The sequence below is a fragment of the Aulonocara sp. 'chitande type north' Nkhata Bay genome, linkage group LG15 (genome assembly GCF_057382095.1).
Source record: "Aulonocara sp. 'chitande type north' Nkhata Bay isolate Kocher_YH1m ecotype deep benthic linkage group LG15, A_spYH_male_GT1.1, whole genome shotgun sequence".
In the NCBI taxonomy this organism is placed as follows: domain Eukaryota; kingdom Metazoa; phylum Chordata; class Actinopteri; order Cichliformes; family Cichlidae; genus Aulonocara; species Aulonocara sp. 'chitande type north' Nkhata Bay.
Genome location: NC_141358.1, coordinates 1,767,581 through 1,784,711, shown reverse-complemented (window position 1 = coordinate 1,784,711; position 17,131 = coordinate 1,767,581). Strand labels below are relative to the sequence as shown.

Below are 17,131 nucleotides of genomic sequence, written 5' to 3'. Positions count from 1 at the left end.
ACAAGGCGGAAAGGCTGGAAGACAAATGCTTCTGGAGGCCTCCCATCACCTCCTTTACCTGTGTAGGAGTAACACAGAGGTGTGAGTCGGTGATAAATGGCTGGGCAAGAAGTAAGATAATACATTAAGACATTTGACTCATAGATGATAAATCCAACCTGAAAGTGCAAGATGATGCTCCAAACAAGGTGAAGAACAACAGATGGTTTACCATCAGCAATTCCAGAAGCATCAATGCCAAGCAGCTTTACCTGGCAGATAACAAGGAAACATCGATCACAATCTTGTTATTCCTGATTTGAAATCATGTCATTCATACATGTCAGAGCAATGTCACTGAATCTACAAGGAAACACTCACATGTCTGTCATCCAGAAAGACCAAGGCCTTGGAAATGTTGTTCAGTCTGAAGATGCGATGAGAGGAAGACCTAAACCTATAAAGCTAACAAAGTTAGACGAGAAAAAACATCATCACTGTTCAGGGAAATGAGCTGGTTGATTTTATTGCTGTTAAGAAGACTGGTCCCATTTATATAGCAACCCTGAACAATGACGTTACAACCAACAGCTCAGCATGAAGACAGTAAACTGGGAGACACTGCTGGCTTGGCTTCGACTAAGCGTTAGGCTTGAGACTAATTAAACAAACAAAGGAAATGACATCAGCAGTAATTAAAACATTTCCTGTCTCTGGCCATGACAGCAAACTCTTTTTCACAGGAACTGTGCTCCAGCGTCTCCTGGTGAGTCTCTGCTTCCAGGACTCCTGCTACGCTTGCAGTGGCCAAATTTAAACAGGCTTTGGCTAAATCTTTCTTGAACAGCATGATTCTTACTAGTCTGCACCCAGACAGCTCCTCCAGCAGGCCCATGAGTATTTTGCCATCCTGAATGTCTGTGAACAGGTCGTGCACTTCAATAGGAGGGTCCCGCTGGGGGGGAAAAGCATGACCCTCATTGATAAGCACATTTTTTTCAGAGTGATCTGATGAACTGATTTGTGCCTTACTCTCTGCAGAAACACATTCATCCACCTGGTGAAGGTTCTCTTCTGCACTGCTTTTCGTTCATCTGAGGAAGAGAAAACAGGGCCTTGGTACACCAATATTTAAATAAAACATGAAAATGGCATCAGCAGTGATCAGCATAACGTTAATGGAACGCAGTGTAATGGGAAATCGTTGGTGTTTTATTCGTATGGTTGTTATTGTGACAAATATTAGTAAATCGATTAGCTTTTAGCGCTCACTAGCCACCCTAAACATTGCAGTGGACTAAGTAACCTGTGCACACCCACAGCACTCTGGCAGGAGCGAGACACTGTGCCCCACTGGCCACAGAAGAAAGAATAATAGCCCCAGGCACTGACCTAGCCTCCCAAACATGATCCCAATCAGTATCCACAGGAGGCACCAGAATTATTCTGATCCACGAGGCCCCACCCTGCAAGCACAAGGACGCAAAAGATCCACGTCCAATGCCCTGGTGCTTTTAACTGCAGAACAACAAGTGACCTGTGTCTATGTCACGGCACATCAGAGCGGGATAGAGATTGGTAGGATATGACGCAGCTGGTTTTTAAAGTTGTGTCAGTGTTAATCTAAGAAGAATGCAGAATATTGAGGTATTTAGTAATTAAATGTCCATACTCTATTTTATAGATAGACAGTTTACATGAAACCCAACTGAACAGTGCTGGAGAAGGAACATTTTTATAATAATTAAAAATTTGATACTAAAACACTAAATGATTGGGCAATCGAATGACACGAAGCCAAGAATACCTACCTGGAAAATTCCCTAAGAATGCAGTCAAGGAAGCAGGAGAGCAATGATGGTCCTTTTTGTATTCTTTTCAAAGGTGGCCTGTATACACAGTTATTTAAGTAAAACCCACCAGGATGAGACTGTACCTTGAGATGTGTATTTATCATTGAGCTCGCTCGCTGAGTTTGTCTGTGAATCCCAGCTGTCCTGCATTCTCGTTTAGACTCTTGGCACATGATCCATTATGAAGATAAAAGTGAGAATAAGTCAAAATGTCAGCAATCAGAGGCACTCCACGGTTTCCTTAAACACTCATGTTGAAGTAAAGGCAAAAGAGAGGCGGTGTATCTTGCCCCAACACGCTGAAACCTCCCTCTGACGCGTTCTCCCACCACTCCCACAAGCACAGCGTGAACCCGACTGCAAGTCTGTGGTTTATGAAATCCTGTATGTAGTGGTGGTCACTCCATGTCCAGGGGTCTGTTTGCATGTAAGAACTCGCTGTGGTTTCTGTTTTCACGTATAAGGATGTCGTTCAGAAGATCTCATGGGTGAATGATTCATTAAAGTAAACACACATATTTCTTCATAGCTCACCTGGCTCAGGGTAAAGGTACGAGCAGAGGAAGCCAAGGTTCCTGTGATGTATTAATCAGTCAAAGAAAGAAAAACAGAAAATTACAAATCTTTTTAGAGAGATTTGACAAAGTGTTTGTCACGTTTGATAGCACTGGAATTTACCTCTAATATTTCCTGCAGCAATGTCTTTTATCTTGCAAAATTACTACATTCCAGAAACAGGTCGAGTCTCACAGGAAACATTCATTTCCAAAAATCCAAAACTAAGACAGAAACAATTAAAAATTAAGCTAAAAAATATTTATCACAGAAATACAAAACTATAATAACTTTGTTCAACAAGCGTTTAATTCTTTATAATCAAAAAATTGATCCGTTTTCTGGGACACCCTGGTGTTGTCTTTCACAGTGAAGATGATGTAAATATTGTGAATGTTGTTATTTGCATTTCATCTAAATATTGTAGCTGTTTCCTCGTGGGTACAACATGACGTGTTCTTTGTGCCCTCCACTGATTCCACTTTTTAATCATAGAAATAGTTTAGTTTTGGTTTGTTTAAGCTTTGTGGTTAAACACGTCCCACCCAGTAAAGTAACTGTGTTGATCCGTCCACAGACCTGACATCACACAGCATGTCTGACACAGTTGAGTCGCAGGTCTTTATACTCTCCTCTACAGGTGTGTCTGCAGGAGGGTTATGGGCTGAGGTCAGTAGTAATAAGGGGGCATTAGTCCAAGATGGCGGCCAACCAAACCGGTTTCGTGCGTGTGCGCGTTCAGGTGTGGAAACACACAGGGCGTCAGAGGGGTTATATGAGTTTATGTGTTTTTAACTGGGTTTTAATTTAATCAAACCATAGGGTTTTTTAATTAAACTATTTTTATCACTTAGGTGTGTCTCAACATTCAGTTATGCAGACATATGTCTTCTTAAAAGCAATTCTTTGTTTTGCAGGCGGAGTGGAAGCTGTTTTGGTTCACAGTGCACCTTAACAAAGAGGGGCTGCTTTTCATTTACATCTAGTCAAAAGTGTTGGTGTTTTAGTCACACTAATTTTGTGATTCTGACAATATCTCAGCTTGCAGTGATGCCAGCATTTTATTTTAAAAACGCCACAAATGGGAGTTTCTTCTGAATGGGTAATGTCAGCATGTTCACAAGCGTTTCATTTCATCAAACCACTAGTTTTAATTTAACTAGTTTTTATGCATCTACTGGGGTTTCTTTCCAGGGTTGATGCGATCGTTTTATTTAAAAATCTGGATCTCAGCCTGGGCGTCTATTGTCTCATGTAGTCTGGAAGATGAGTGGATGGTGGGGTGGGTGCAGTTTTCTCTGCGGTGGGGTCGGGTGGACTGTCCCGGGCTCTGTGGGGCCGGGCGGCGCTGCTGCACTGGGCCCTGGTCCGGATGGGCCTGGGCCCCCTTTCCCTGGCGGGTCGCGGAGTATGGGGGTGCCTACTGGGGTCAGCGGGGGAGCTGGCCCCAGGGAGGGGTCACTTGCCCCTCCCTTCCTTCCCTCCCCATCTCCAGCTGCCCCCCTCTTCCTGCTCCACCACAACCACCCACACATGCAGGGCCTTGGAGTAGGGGTATGTCACCAGGGTGGCAGAGGAGGCTACCCCCCCCCCCCCCCCCCCCCTCTGTCCCCTTCTGGCTGCCTCTGCCTCAATTTTATCCCACAACTTAGACATTCACATTACTCACACTCTCATTACACATACAGTGGGGCAAAAAAGTATTTAGTCAGCCACCGATTGTGCAAGTTCCCCCACCTAAAATGATGACAGAGGTCAGTAATTTGCACCAGAGGTACACTTCAACTGTGAGAGACAGAATGTGAAAAAAAAAAAATCCATGAATCCACATGGTAGGATTTGTAAAGAATTTATTCGTAAATCAGGGTGGAAAATAAGTATTTGGTCAATAACAAAAATACAACTCAATACTTTGTAACATAACCTTTGTTGGCAATAACAGAGGTCAAACGTTTACTATAGATCTTTACCAGGTTTGCACACACAGTAGCTGGTATTTTGGCCCATTCCTCCATGCAGATCTTCTCGAGAGCAGTGATGTTTTGGGGCTGTCGCCGAGCAACACGGACTTTCAACTCCCGCCACAGATTTTCTATGGGGTTGAGGTCTGGAGACTGGCTAGGCCACTCCAGGACTTTCAAATGCTTCTTACGGAGCCACTCCTTTGTTGCCCGGGCGGTGTGTTTTGGATCATTGTCATGTTGGAAGACCCAGCCTCGTTTCATCTTCAAAGTTCTCACTGATGGAAGGAGGTTTTGGCTCAAAATCTCACGATACATGGCCACATTCATTCTGTCCTTAACACGGATCAGTCGTCCTGTCCCCTTGGCAGAAAAACAGCCCCATAGCATGATGTTTCCACCCCCATGCTTCACAGTAGGTATGGTGTTCTTGGGATGCAACTCAGTATTCTTCTTCCTCCAAACACGACGAGTTGAGTTTATACCAAAAAGTTCTACTTTGGTTTCATCTGACCACATGACATTCTCCCAATCCTCTGCTGTATCATCCATGTGCTCTCTGGCAAACTTCAGACGGGCCTGGACATGCACTGGCTTCAGCAGCGGAACACGTCTGGCACTGCGGGATTTGATTCCCTGCCGTTGTAGTGTGTTACTGATGGTGACCTTTGTTACTTTGGTCCCAGCTCTCTGCAGGTCATTCACCAGGTCCCCCCGTGTGGTTCTGGGATCTTTGCTCACCGTTCTCATGATCATTTTGACCCCACGGGATGAGATCTTGCGTGGAGCCCCAGATCGAGGGAGATTATCAGTGGTCTTGTATGTCTTCCATTTTCTGATGATTGCTCCCACAGTTGATTTTTTCACACCAAGCTGCTTGCCTATTGTAGATTCACTCTTCCCAGTCTGGTGCAGGTCTACAATACTTTTCCTGGTGTCCTTCGAAAGCTCTTTGGTCTTGGCCATGGCGGAGTTTGGAGTCTGACTGTTTGAGGCTGTGGACAGGTGTCTTTTATACAGATGATGAGTTTAAACAGGTGCCATTCATACAGGTAACGAGTGGGGGACAGAAAAGCTTCTTACAGAAGACGTTACAGGTCTGTGAGAGCCAGAGATTTTCCTTGTTTGAGGTGACCAAATACTTATTTTCCACCCTAATTTAGGAATAAATTATTTACAAATCCTACCATGTGAATTCATGGATTTTTTTTTCACATTCTGTCTCTCACAGTTGAAGTGTACCTCTGGTGCAAATTACTGACCTCTGTCATCATTTTAAGCGGGGGAACTTGCACAATCGGTGGCTGACTAAATACTTTTTTGCCCCACTGTAGCTCCATGCCCTCCTGGGTTTTAATTGCACCTTAGAACACACATACATCAACACTACAATGAGCGGGTGGAGGGAGGTTTGGAGTCTTCTCCCACCCCCGTTCTCTGCGACCTGCTGGAGCGGGGGGGCTAGGAGGAGGAGTTGGCCGTCCGACTGCGGTCTGGAGTGTGGGGCCTCCCTGCTGCTGCGGAGTCGGGGCGGCCTGCCTCCCCCCACCGCAGGGAAAAGGGTAACACCACCTGGGTCTGGGTGCAGTTCCCCCCTCCAGGGGCAAGGGTACCTGGACCCGGTTTGTAGAGTACGCTTGGGGAGTGTGATCGTGTGATCTTTATGTCTGTCTCCACGTTGGTTGAGTGTGGAGTAAGTGCATATGAGAGCATGAGGGTGGGAATGGATGTTTGTATCTGTGTGTGCCTGTATGTCTGTGTCTATATGTCAGGTTGGGTATCAGGCGCCACCTCTCTGGGGACATCTCAGGCCCTCCAAGGTTTGGAGGCCTATCTCCGCCCACCACCACTTCCCCTGCCGGTGGCGGACTCCCTCAGACATCGGTGCGTTGGTGGTTCTTTGTGTCTGGGGGTGGGCGTCCAGGTACACACTGGCTCACTCCTTGGCGGCCGCTTATCGGGGCCTGGAGCCTGGGGCTCGCTCGGGCCACTTCGGAGGTGGGGTGCCCCCGGCCTCTCGGCCTGGGGCTCGGTCACTCAGGCACGGCTGGCTGCCGGCGGAGCTCACGGGCGCGTCACTGCAACTCCCCCTGGCTTCTGCTCCGTGGCTGCTGAGTGAGCCCTCATCTGGGACTCTCCTCAGCTCTTTCTGGGACAGTGGCGCGGCTGCCCCTCTGTTGGTCTTCCTTGGTCTCTTGTGTTCTGGGGGCCTCTGGATGTCTGGAGTTTTGATCTCCTCCATACCTGCTTCATGCCCTGGAGGACGGGGCTGTGGCCCCCCCACACCCTCTAGCAGATCATTACATGAAGGAACCTTTTAAAAACAAGCGCGTCCATGCTCACAGGTGTACACACGGGTGATCACACCCACAAACTACACCCTTTTTGGCTCCTACCTCAAAGCACACTGTGTTCTGTTGATCTTATGTGCTGCACAATAATGTTTAACATTTAGTATTTACTGTCATATTCCCATATATCATTGTGATGTTGTTTATTCTATTACTCTTGTTCTCTTCTGCTTGCTTTCTTTTTTCTTTCTCAGCAGGTGACCCAGGTGATTGATATATGCATTTTTTTTCTCTGCCCGTTCTGTTGGTTTTTGTCTTTTGCCCTTCTCCCCCATCCCTCTTCTCAGCTGTTTCTCTTTCCCTCTTTCTTTCTCCCCTTCTTTCCCCCAGTCAAGTCTGTCCCGTATTCAGCAAATGAAAATAAAATGAACAATAAAAGGTGAATCAAATGGACCATTACGGCAAGGCTGGGATGGTCAATGTGGTAAAGTAAATCCGTTGGGCATCTTCCTTTGCCTTTAGACAACAATTCTGATGCAAAAGAGCCAAACAGGACAGAAAGAAAGAAAGAAAGAAAAAATCGGGATTTCGGAATGTTGAACTAAGAGTGAGACAAAGCCAGCTAGTTTTTAACACAGTAAATGGTCACAAATAACATTCAGCTCTTTAGAAGATAAACGCTGCAGTGATACTTCTAAAACCAGTCGCCCAGACCCGCTCCGTCTTTTCAATTCAATTCAATTCAATTCAATTTTATTTATATAGCGCCAAATCACAACATAAGTCGCCTCAAGGCGCTTCATAGATACAGAGAAAAACCCAACAATCATATGACCCCCTATGAGCAGCACTTTGGCAACAGTGGGAAGGAAAAACTCCCTTTTAACAGGAAGAAACCTCCGGCAGAACCAGGCTCAGGGAGGGGCGGGGCCATCTGCTGTGATTGGTTGGGGTGAGAGAAGGAAGACAGGATAAAGACATGCTGTGGAAGAGAGATAGAGGTTAATAACAGATATGATTCAATGCAGAGAGGTCTGTTAACACTGAGTGAGCGAGAAAGGTGACTGGAAAGGAAAAACTCAGTGCATCATGGGAATCCCCGGCAGCCTACGTCTATTGCAGCATAACTAAGGGAGGACTCAGGGTCACCTGGTCCAGCCCTAACTATATGCTTTAGCAAAAAGGAAAGTTTGAAGCCTAATCTTGAAAGTAGAGATAGTGTCTGTCTCCTGAATCCAAACTGGAAGCTGGTTCCACAGAAGAGGGGCCTGAAAACTGAAGGCTCTGCCTCCCATTCTACTTTTAAATACTCTAGGAACAACAAGTAGGCCTGCAGAGCGAGAGCGAAGTGCTCTAATAGGGTGATATGGTACTACAAGGTCATTAAGATAAGATGGGGCCTGATTATTTAAGACCTTGTATGTGAGGAGCAGGATTTTGAATTCAATTCTGGATTTAACAGGAAGCCAAAACAGGAGAAATCTGCTCTCTCTTTCTAGTCCCTGTCAGGAAAGGTACGAGTTGTCATCGAGCAGAAACGGGAGCTGGAAGCATGTAAATATAATAATAACCACTGCAGCCAAACAGAGAGCCTGACGAGCCCAGCTGTAAATAAGCTATTTAGACTCGACTGTACACCGTGTTCGTGTTTTCCTCCGAAACAATAAGTTCCGTTGGAGCAGTCTTTCAACGCCTCTCTCTGTCTCTGCTAGCAAAGTTGACCCAGACAACAAAGTAAAGCTATTTTTCGGCTACGAGCCCGACACGAACCCGACGTATTAGTCAGAGGTCCCTTAACTACGGTTCAGAGCCGCGGACCTTCAGTAATAGTAATAAATCACACAGCAATAGTACATTCATGTTGTTGTAAACAGCATGATAATATATTAAGTAATCCAAAGTATTCAGAATACGTTACTGTCATTGAGTAACGTAACGGAATACGTTACAGAATACATTTTGGGGCATGTAATCTGTATTCTGTAATGGAATACATTTTAAAAGTAACCTTCCCAACACTGGAACCAAAACAGCTTCCACTCCGCCTGCAAAACAAAGAATTGCTTTTAAGAAGACATATGTCTGCATAACTGAATGTTGAGACACACCTAAGTGATAAAAATAGATTAAAAAACCCTATGGTTTGATTAAATTAAAACCCAGTTAAAAACACATAAACTCATATAACCCCTCTGACGCCCTGTGTGTTTCCACACAGCATGCCCCGAGCACACCTGAACGGGCACACGCATGAAACCATCAAACCGGTTGTCAAACCGGTTTGGTTGGCTGCCATCTTGGACTAATGCCCCCTTATTACTACTGACCTCAGCCCATAACACTCCTGCAGACACACCTGTAGAGGAGAGTATAAAGACCTGCGACTCAACTGTGTCAGACACGAAGCTCCGAGGAGTCTCTCCACAGCAGCTCTGCAAAGAAGCTCCACAGCTACCAGACCCACTCTGAAGATGAGTCCCTCTGTCAGCCTGCTGCTCCTGCTCGGCCTCTCTCAGGCTCATCCTCTCATGGAGGAAAGAGGAGGAGGAGAGGGCCAGGTGGAGGAAGACCACACCGTCGATATCACCACCAGGATTCTGACCGCAAACAATGGCAGCAACGAGATCCTGCTGGAAGGAGACATCCTGCTTCCAAAAAGCAGAAATGCCATTAAATGCCAGAGTTACCAGAGCTGCCTGTGGCAGAAAGACAACAACGGCCTGGTGACGGTTCCCTTCACCATCAGCAGTGAGTACAGCAGCGGGGAAAGGCAGCTGATCAGAAATGCCTTGCAGTCCTTCCACAGCCAGACCTGTGTCCGCTTTGTCGACCGTAAGGACCAGAACGACTACATCAGCATCGAGAGCCAGAACGGATGCTTCTCTCCTCTGGGCAGACAGGGAGGGAAGCAGGTTCTGTCTCTCAACAGGCAGGGCTGCGTCTACTTTGGCGTCGTCCAGCACGAGGTCAACCACGCTCTGGGCTTCCAGCACGAGCAGACCAGGAGCGACCGCGACTACTACGTCAGGATCAACTGGGAGAACATCGACTCACAGATGGCCTACAACTTCGACAAGCAGGACACCAACAACCTCAACACTCCCTACGACTACTCCTCCATAATGCACTATGAAAGAACAGCCTTCTCCATCAATGGCAGGGAAACCATCTCCCCCATCCCCAACCCCAACGTCCAGATTGGCCAGAGGCAGGGCATGTCCTACTGGGACATCAGGAGGATCAACCTGCTGTACGGCTGCTGAAAACACACGTTAGCTTGTCTGATTAGAAGTTTTCATTTGTTCCCAAAGGTTCTTCCACTTATGTGTTCACAAGTGTTTTATAGGGAGATAATGAGCTGTAAGGTCAAACACATAAAGTGCATTAAAATGGTACGCTGGATATTAGTGATTCATTTCCTCGCCAATACTTGTTTCATTCTTTATGATTTGTCTTTTCTTACCTCATCCTTTCTACTTTTTCTTCCACCAATCCGTATCTACAGTCAGGCTTGTGGAAATGTCCTCCTCAATGCATCGCTATTCAAAAAACTATATGATGCAAATACAGTGTGATAATATGCACAGAGAGCTCTCGTGTTAATTATACATGAAAATAATTCATTTTAATACTCCTTTACTTTTGTGAAGGTCAAATCAAAGGTTGCGAGTCTTCTTTAGCTGTGCAACTCAGCAAACATATACACATGCAGGAGGGCTGAAAGCTAATAAATACATTTTCTCAAGTTGAATCTTTTGTTAAATAATAAGCAGCTAGTTTGAAAACTCACCTGAATGAACAACAGCTGTGCAGGAAAAAAAACAAATGTCAAAAATTGTAACTGATCTTCATCGGGTATTAAAATAAATCATAAATAAAAATATCCAGTAATATATTAAAGATACACTCCTAAGACCTAAATGTGTTTCACTACAGCTAACAGAAAGCCACGTGTACATCAAACATCCTTTTTCTGTTCTTGCTGACAGGATGAATTTTTGAAGAGATACTTAAAATCATAAAGCACGTGCACATTAACAGCTCTTTCAATGAAACACTTTTTATATTTTGTGAATCTAGGTAAACATTTTTTAATGACTTTCAGACCATAAAAAGACCAAAAACACATTTTATTTAAGTCCCGTTGGCCCATTTTGTTAAATAAAAGAAAAAGTTTAAACCAAAGAAGGAAGAGAGCAAATGTTGTTTTAAAACATGTTCAGGTATCACATTTAAAGGAAATCATTTGAATTTAATATGATTAGGAGAAATGTGCATTTTTTTTAATCCAACGGGGAACATGTGATACTGAGCACAAGTAAGACATACATTTCTAACATTAATCTGCAGCATCGGTCAAGGATTCAGGTTGAAGGAATGACAACATTTTCTAACTAAATAAGTATAAATGAAGAAACCCAAAACCTGATGGAAAGCAGTGACTCGCTTCCAGCTATATTCTTATTTGTATTAAAGGAGCAAACTAACAAGTAGGCACAGGCAAACTATTACACTGAAGCAAACAAACGTTCTGAGTGTTTTTAATAGTTGAAACTAAACAGCAAAGCCTCCCAAAGGCTTCAGTGTGACAGCTGAACAGTGTCTGACAGGAAGAGCTTCCCCTGTTTCAGACAATATCTGGCTGCCAGGTTTTACTCTACCTGCCTCAAGAAAGGTGACGGCTACCGGGGGAGGTCGTCACCACCGTGGAAGGCAGGGGTTTGTTCAAAGAACATCGCACGTGACACTCCCGAGCCTCCAGGAGCCACGCCTTTTCATTCTTTGAGTTGCTTTCTGCAGCTTGTTGTACCCACAGGCAACAGGCTGGGCCAGGGGCAGCTTCACAAGGCTGCACAGGAGAACATCGAAGCATCAATCACATGTCTAAGTATCATCTTGGCTGTTGGGTTTCATTGTGAGCAACTTGCACAACACCCGGGTGTTTTTATTATTCAGTTTTATTTCAAAACATTTAGCACATTGAAATAGATTATTTCCCAATACTGTTAACATTCCTAACTTAAAACCAAAGCTGGATTTCCCTGCAGATAAGCCTGAATCATACTGAAATATAACAACGACAAAGGCTTCCAGGTGTGATCCTGGAAGCCATAATGAATAACTACACTGAACAATTCCTCTTTCAAACATCGGTCCCTCGGTGGATTCTCCTGCCTGCTAAACGAGGCAGTCCAAGTGTCTCTGCTGATGAGCGACAATGTTTTTAATCCTTGCAGCAGGTCAGGTCCACCTTCCTGTTTGCAGGCTCACCACAGGATCCAAATCATCTCCTCTATTTTCAAAGGCTTGAAGTGTCGCTGGTGTGTCCAACTGCGAGGAGTTTCCACGTTTCACGGGTTCATTTCTTCCCCATGATGAAGCTGGGCGCTTCTGCGTCATCCTCAGCTTCTCTTTCGTCTTCCTCATCTTCATCCTTGCTTTCGTCCTCCTCCTCGCTCTCGGAGCTCTTGTCGTCTCCCTCCTTCTTGCTTTTAGTTTCACGTTTAGCTTTCTTCGCCAGGAGCTTCTTCTGCTTCATCTTCTCTCGCTTCTTCCGCCGCTTCGCTGTCCTCTCTTCGGCGGCCTCTTTGTTCCGCTCCAGTTTTTCCAGGTACTCCTCGTCCTTAGTTTGCTTCTCTGATATCTTGTCCAGAAAGTCCTGTCTCTGGTACTCTCTGCGGCGGAGGTGGCGATAAACGTGGAACTCTCCGCTGCCTGCACCCGCGCTGGAGCCCATCACGTCCCGGACGAACTCCGGCGGGGCTCGCGGGTTCCATTCTTTGGGTCGGTCCGGGATCGGAGCGAGCTTATCTGGGTTTCGCATCAACTTCTCCAGTTTCAGACGCTGTTCCTCCGCCGGTGTTTTGGCGATAATGAGAGGCTGAGCCTCTTTCCCTCCAGGTTTCCCCGGTTTGTTATTCTTCTGCGTGGGCGCCGCCATCTTTCAAACAGTTACCCTCTTCTTCCTGTGAATGTAAAATGCTCCGGAAGTCCTTTTCTGCTTCTGTGACCTGAAATTTTTTTATTTTTTTATTTTTTATATAATGTTTTATTTTATCAAAGAAAACATGCCATATTCATATACATGACATGTGAATGCCACATTATTCTTATTTTTATTGTAACATTGTTACTATTATATTTTCTAACACAATAACTTTAAACGTCTTACATTCGCCAGCGTTGAATGACGTGTGACGCCACCATTAGCAAATCAGACTCGGCGAAGACTGGGCGAAGCTGTCCAATCACCATTCACGTAAACGCCCCTCATCGTAACAGTGAGGCGACAGTAGTTTGACTGGCTGTTTTTACTCCGACTCTGGCCCGTCTGTAGGACGTTTCTTCTCCTCTTGTAACGAGATAATTGAACACAAACCATGAACAGTTTATTCCGATCCGCTGCTCGGTGTCTCCGCTCGGGTCCGGCTGTCTACCTGCCCAGACAAACCGACGGCCGCTCGCAGTGGGCCTCAGTCCGGCTCCTGTGCTCGGCGGCGGATCTCCAGAAAGACCTCGGTGAGATGGTGAAGAAGGACAAAGTGGTGGTGTTTATGAAAGGCACGCCGGCGCAGCCCATGTGCGGCTTCAGTAACGCTGTGGTTCAGATCCTCCGGATGCACGGCGTGGACAACTACGCAGCGTACAACGTGTTGGAGGACCAGGACCTCAGACAAGGTTAGTAACCCGGAGTCTGCCTGACAGCAACAGGTTGTCACCTCTCAGGTGAACGTGTACCGTTTTGGTTACTTTGTAACCGGCAGAAAAAGCGTCACATGCTGGGTGCAGCTCATTTAAACATCCTTGAAGTGTCGGGTCCTGATCGTTACCTCATTCAAAGCAGCATTCGGTTAGGATAGCTGTCAACGGCACTCCATGGCCAGTTTTTATCAGTGTTGTGCAGCAGCACCAAAGGGTGGGGTAACGTTAGCATCGGTATCAAAGTCCCGGCCTCTGTCAGGACTCGATCCCCATTGTTCCGATAATGACACGAGACATGTCGGAGAGCAGGGAAGCGTCCTCACAGATGACATCAGCAATATGTGCTCCTGTTGTCCTGTCTAAGTGTCTTTAACCACGTTTAGAGTGAAATACCTGATAATGGCCGATTGGATCAATTTACATATTGTTATATAGTCTGAATGTTGTATTTTACAGCCGCATCTGGACACTAACAAACATAATACTGATGTTAAAGGGCTTAAGGGGGGGGGGTTAAGAGAAGAGGCTCTTCCAGTGTGTTTTCTCCTGGCTTCCTCCCCTCACCCCCAACCACTCACAGATGGCCCCTCACTGAACCTGGTTCTGCCTTCCTGCTAAAAGGCAGTTCATCTTTCCCTCTTCCATCTATGGTTTGCTCATAAGGGTCGCCTGATTGTTGGGATTTTTCTCTCCATTATTTACTTTACAGTATAAAGTGCCTGGAGGCCACTGTTGTTGCACTAAATGAATAAATCTGAATTGGGTTGGAGACCCTTTGCTGTGAGTGTGGAGGTTTGTGCTTTTGCTACAGTTTCAGTGGGTAGAAAAAAAAACCCCACCCCTCAGATTTTCCTTAAAAATGCTAATGAGGCATGTAACCAAACTGCTACGCCTAATTTTAAAACCCACGAGGTGTTCAGAGAAACAGGACTGGTAGTATTGACGCTGTCTGCCTTCCACAGGAGTCAAAGACTTCTCCAACTGGCCCACGATCCCTCAGGTGTACTTCAATGGCGAGTTTGTGGGAGGCTGCGACATCTTTCTGCAGATGCACCAGAACGGAGACCTGGTGGAGGAGCTGAAGAAGCTGGGCATCCGCTCTGCAGTGCTGGACGCAGAGAAAGAGTCCAAGTAATGGACGGGTATAAGCGTGACGCGGCTGACTCATCCAAAGGCGCATTTATCAGGTTGAACCCCTCCCCACTGCCGCCGCCACCACCTTTTTTCCAGCACAGCTGAGGGCACCATGGCTCCCATGATGAGAGCGAACCCCAAAGCAAAAGCTGCGGGCCAAATGAAAGCTCCATAGAGCTGAACGATAACATCGTTACAATGAGTCTTTCCATCCTGTTGTAATAAAAAGCTTTAATACTTCTGCACCTCCAAGAAGAACGGTGACATCACCCCCTCACTCCCACCTCAAACTGCCAGCTGACCGCGACAGAGCCGGCTGTGATCACCGTGTTCAAGCTGCCACCTGAGCGCTCGCTGCGCTCTCACCTGGTTACATCAGTCCTCTGCGATCTTCCCCTCGCCGCTGTCCTCCACGCTCAGTGTAAGACCAGATGAGCTTTAGACTTGCCTAACTGTACCACGCCTAAGTTAAGGTCATTATTCATGCTGCCTGGGCCTCATCGGCTAATGATGTCATCACGCTCTTAAATGCACTGCCTGTAGTTTCAGGAAACAGAACAAAGAGGGGACAACGTGGCTTCGTGCTGGTATGAATATCTTCTCTTTAATGAAGCCACTGATAATCTAGCAGTTTTTTAGTGGCCGTAGCTGCAGAATCGATCACTGGACAGTCCCCTGTTTGTTCTTCCTGCCTGGAACCACGTGGAAACCGTCAATGTCAGGATCCGCTGAAACGTAACGTACCTGATACCTTATGTCCTTTTTTCTTTTTTTAAAACCACCCTGAAGATGAGATTACTGCACACGTGTACCAGCCGAAGCAGTTAATGTTGCATCTGTCTGTATTTCACTCTGAAGGTGAAGTGTTGTTTTAGTTGTTTTTTCCAGACACCTCACATTTATCAGTCGTAGGTGATCCTCCTGCTGCAGACAGTTGTATTATCAAAGCAACACGTAGTACGCTGTAAGATATTGTACAGCTTATTATTAGATGTACTTCTGACGCGTGTAATCAATTCTGCACTGATTAAATATTTTGTGACACAAATGAGTTGTCGGTGTCGTGCCTCATGCATGTCGGTCTTTTGTCAGCGGGGTTACTCACAGTAGTTTTTACTGTGAGCTGGGCCAGACTTGCAGTAATGTGCAGACGTCATGAGCCACATCACTTCCTTGGGTTTTACTAAGAATTTGAGAAATGGGTGTTTTTAGTTTTTTGATTATTTTTTTAAACATTTTTAAATGCACTAGAAAACAGTTTATAAGACAAACTGACTTTGTACAAGTTTGAACCTGCTGGAATATTTGTTGTGACCGTCTTTACTTTTCAGCTTTCTTCTCATTTCTCTAAGTATCCTCCAAAAATAGTTCTGCAGGCTTCTTGAACATTCAAAGATCTTTTTGGATCTTGGCTTTCTCTGTCAGGATCATCCCACATTGCTTCAATGATGTTGAGGTCGGGGCTCTGGGGAGGCCAGTCCGTGACTGCTGGTGTCCCACTGTGTGTTTTTCTGTGCAGGTGTTTCCCGGCTCCTGTGTCAGCTTAATACAGTTTGTTTTTTCTAATTCTTGTGAACATGACTCAGATACCGTTCATCTGCTATAAATGCATTTATAGGTCAGAAACTTCTTTTGTCTAACTTGGACTCATTTTTTAAAGAATTCGTTGCACAACATGCTGACGTAAATCAAATATGACATTTTGGCTCCACATGTGAAGGAAACGTGAACTAAACAAAAAGGTGCTACACATGAACGTTTTCAGTATCTGAATCTGGCTTCAGGGATTTCTGACAGGACTCTTCATCACTGTGAGATTGGGAAAAGTTACACGCAAATGTTAAAAGGCAAAACTTTCACACGGTGCACATCAAGCTGAAAAACTGTGTCTGAGTCCAGGCCAAATTCAAATGCCAAACACACTCAGTGTAAAACATCTGGAGTCTATGTAGTTGGAAGAATATCACAGAACCTGGTTCTGAGACACGAAGCTGCTGTCAAAGTGCCTTAAACTGGTATTCTTCATAGTGGTCAGCAGGGGGCGGGAGGAAATGATTGTTTGTTTCCTCACCAGAGAAACGGAGCATTTCCAGAAGAGAGTGTGTGTGTGTGTGTGTGTGTGTGTGTGTGTGTGTGTGTGTGAGTGTGTGTGTGTGGAAACAGCAAACCACTGTGAACACTGACAGAGGCCCTGGTGTGTTCAGGGAGCCCAGCTTAAATATGCAGCCATCATTCCTGTTGAACATGTTTACTGTGCATTTCCTCTTGTGTCATGTCGGCGTGTGCTGGGAAAACACACCTGCTGTTACTCAGTTTCAGGAAGGAACACTTCTGTGGAATGTGAGTAAAGCGCTTTCCTCATTCTATCCTGTGCAAATGTAACCGGGTCATAAATGACATATTGTTATAATTACACAAAATGTGTTCTAGACCCCAAACCCTTCCTGTTATACCCGACTGTTAGGACCTTCAAGCCTGTAGTTTTGTTCATTCTCAGTTGGAGCCCCTCCTCACTGTTCTTCTTCTTTGGTGCAACCCTATAAACAGTGCTCCCCTTTGGCCTCTCCCCTTTTCTACAATTCCCCTGTGGGGGAGGTCGGTGTCGTCCCCAACACTGCAACACATAATGTATATTTAGCCACCCTGATATTTCTGA

At 45.7% G+C, this 17,131-nt stretch overlaps 4 protein-coding genes and 1 non-coding gene across 5 annotated transcripts in view; 2 read left to right on the top strand and 3 right to left on the bottom strand.

Moving 5' to 3' along the window:
* LOC147312236 (calmin-like) overlaps window positions 1–2,341 on the bottom strand; it is a 12,355-nt gene extending 10,014 nt beyond the window's left edge. The window contains exons 1-6 of the mRNA XM_086264397.1: window positions 1,916–2,341; window positions 1,012–1,073; window positions 839–934; window positions 361–444; window positions 159–251; window positions 3–58 (exon numbers count right to left, since the gene is read on the bottom strand). Of these exons, the coding sequence (XP_086120523.1) occupies window positions 3–58; window positions 159–251; window positions 361–444; window positions 839–934; window positions 1,012–1,073; window positions 1,916–1,982 (458 nt within the window). The 5' untranslated portion in view covers window positions 1,983–2,341. The remainder of the gene's footprint in view (window positions 1–2; window positions 59–158; window positions 252–360; window positions 445–838; window positions 935–1,011; window positions 1,074–1,915) is intronic.
* A 6,493-nt stretch (window positions 2,342–8,834) lies between these two features.
* LOC147312235 (high choriolytic enzyme 1-like) lies at window positions 8,835–10,930 on the top strand. The gene has a single exon (XM_086265181.1). The coding sequence runs from the start codon at window positions 9,111–9,113 to the stop codon at window positions 9,900–9,902; it is 792 nt and encodes a 263-aa protein (XP_086121307.1). The 5' UTR covers window positions 8,835–9,110; the 3' UTR covers window positions 9,903–10,930.
* On the bottom strand, window positions 10,270–12,627 carry LOC147312233 (PRKR-interacting protein 1 homolog). The gene has a single exon (XM_086265182.1). It carries the CDS (start codon window positions 12,578–12,580, stop codon window positions 11,999–12,001), a length of 582 nt encoding a protein of 193 aa, XP_086121308.1. The 5' UTR covers window positions 12,581–12,627; the 3' UTR covers window positions 10,270–11,998.
* Window positions 11,221–11,495, bottom strand: LOC147312234 (small Cajal body-specific RNA 13). Its single transcript, XR_015125212.1, has one exon.
* Window positions 12,628–12,896: 269 nt separating the features above from the next.
* LOC147312232 (glutaredoxin-related protein 5, mitochondrial-like) lies at window positions 12,897–15,530 on the top strand. Its single transcript, XM_086265183.1, has 2 exons — window positions 12,897–13,317; window positions 14,304–15,530. The coding sequence occupies exons 1-2, from the start codon at window positions 13,020–13,022 to the stop codon at window positions 14,474–14,476; spliced, it is 471 nt and encodes a 156-aa protein (XP_086121309.1). The 5' UTR covers window positions 12,897–13,019; the 3' UTR covers window positions 14,477–15,530.
* The last annotated feature ends 1,601 nt before the right edge of the window (window positions 15,531–17,131 follow it).

Bases quoted from the DNA above. Each gene is read 5' to 3' on its own strand.
- LOC147312235 (XM_086265181.1), top strand. From the start codon at position 9,111: ATGAGTCCCTCTGTCAGCCTGCTGCTCCTGCTCGGCCTCTCTCAGGCT.
- LOC147312233 (XM_086265182.1), bottom strand. From the start codon at position 12,580: ATGGCGGCGCCCACGCAGAAGAATAACAAACCGGGGAAACCTGGAGGG.
- LOC147312232 (XM_086265183.1), top strand. From the start codon at position 13,020: ATGAACAGTTTATTCCGATCCGCTGCTCGGTGTCTCCGCTCGGGTCCG. The intron at 13,318-14,303 runs GTTAGTAACCCG...TGCCTTCCACAG, and splicing joins GGACCAGGACCTCAGACAAG to GAGTCAAAGACTTCTCCAAC.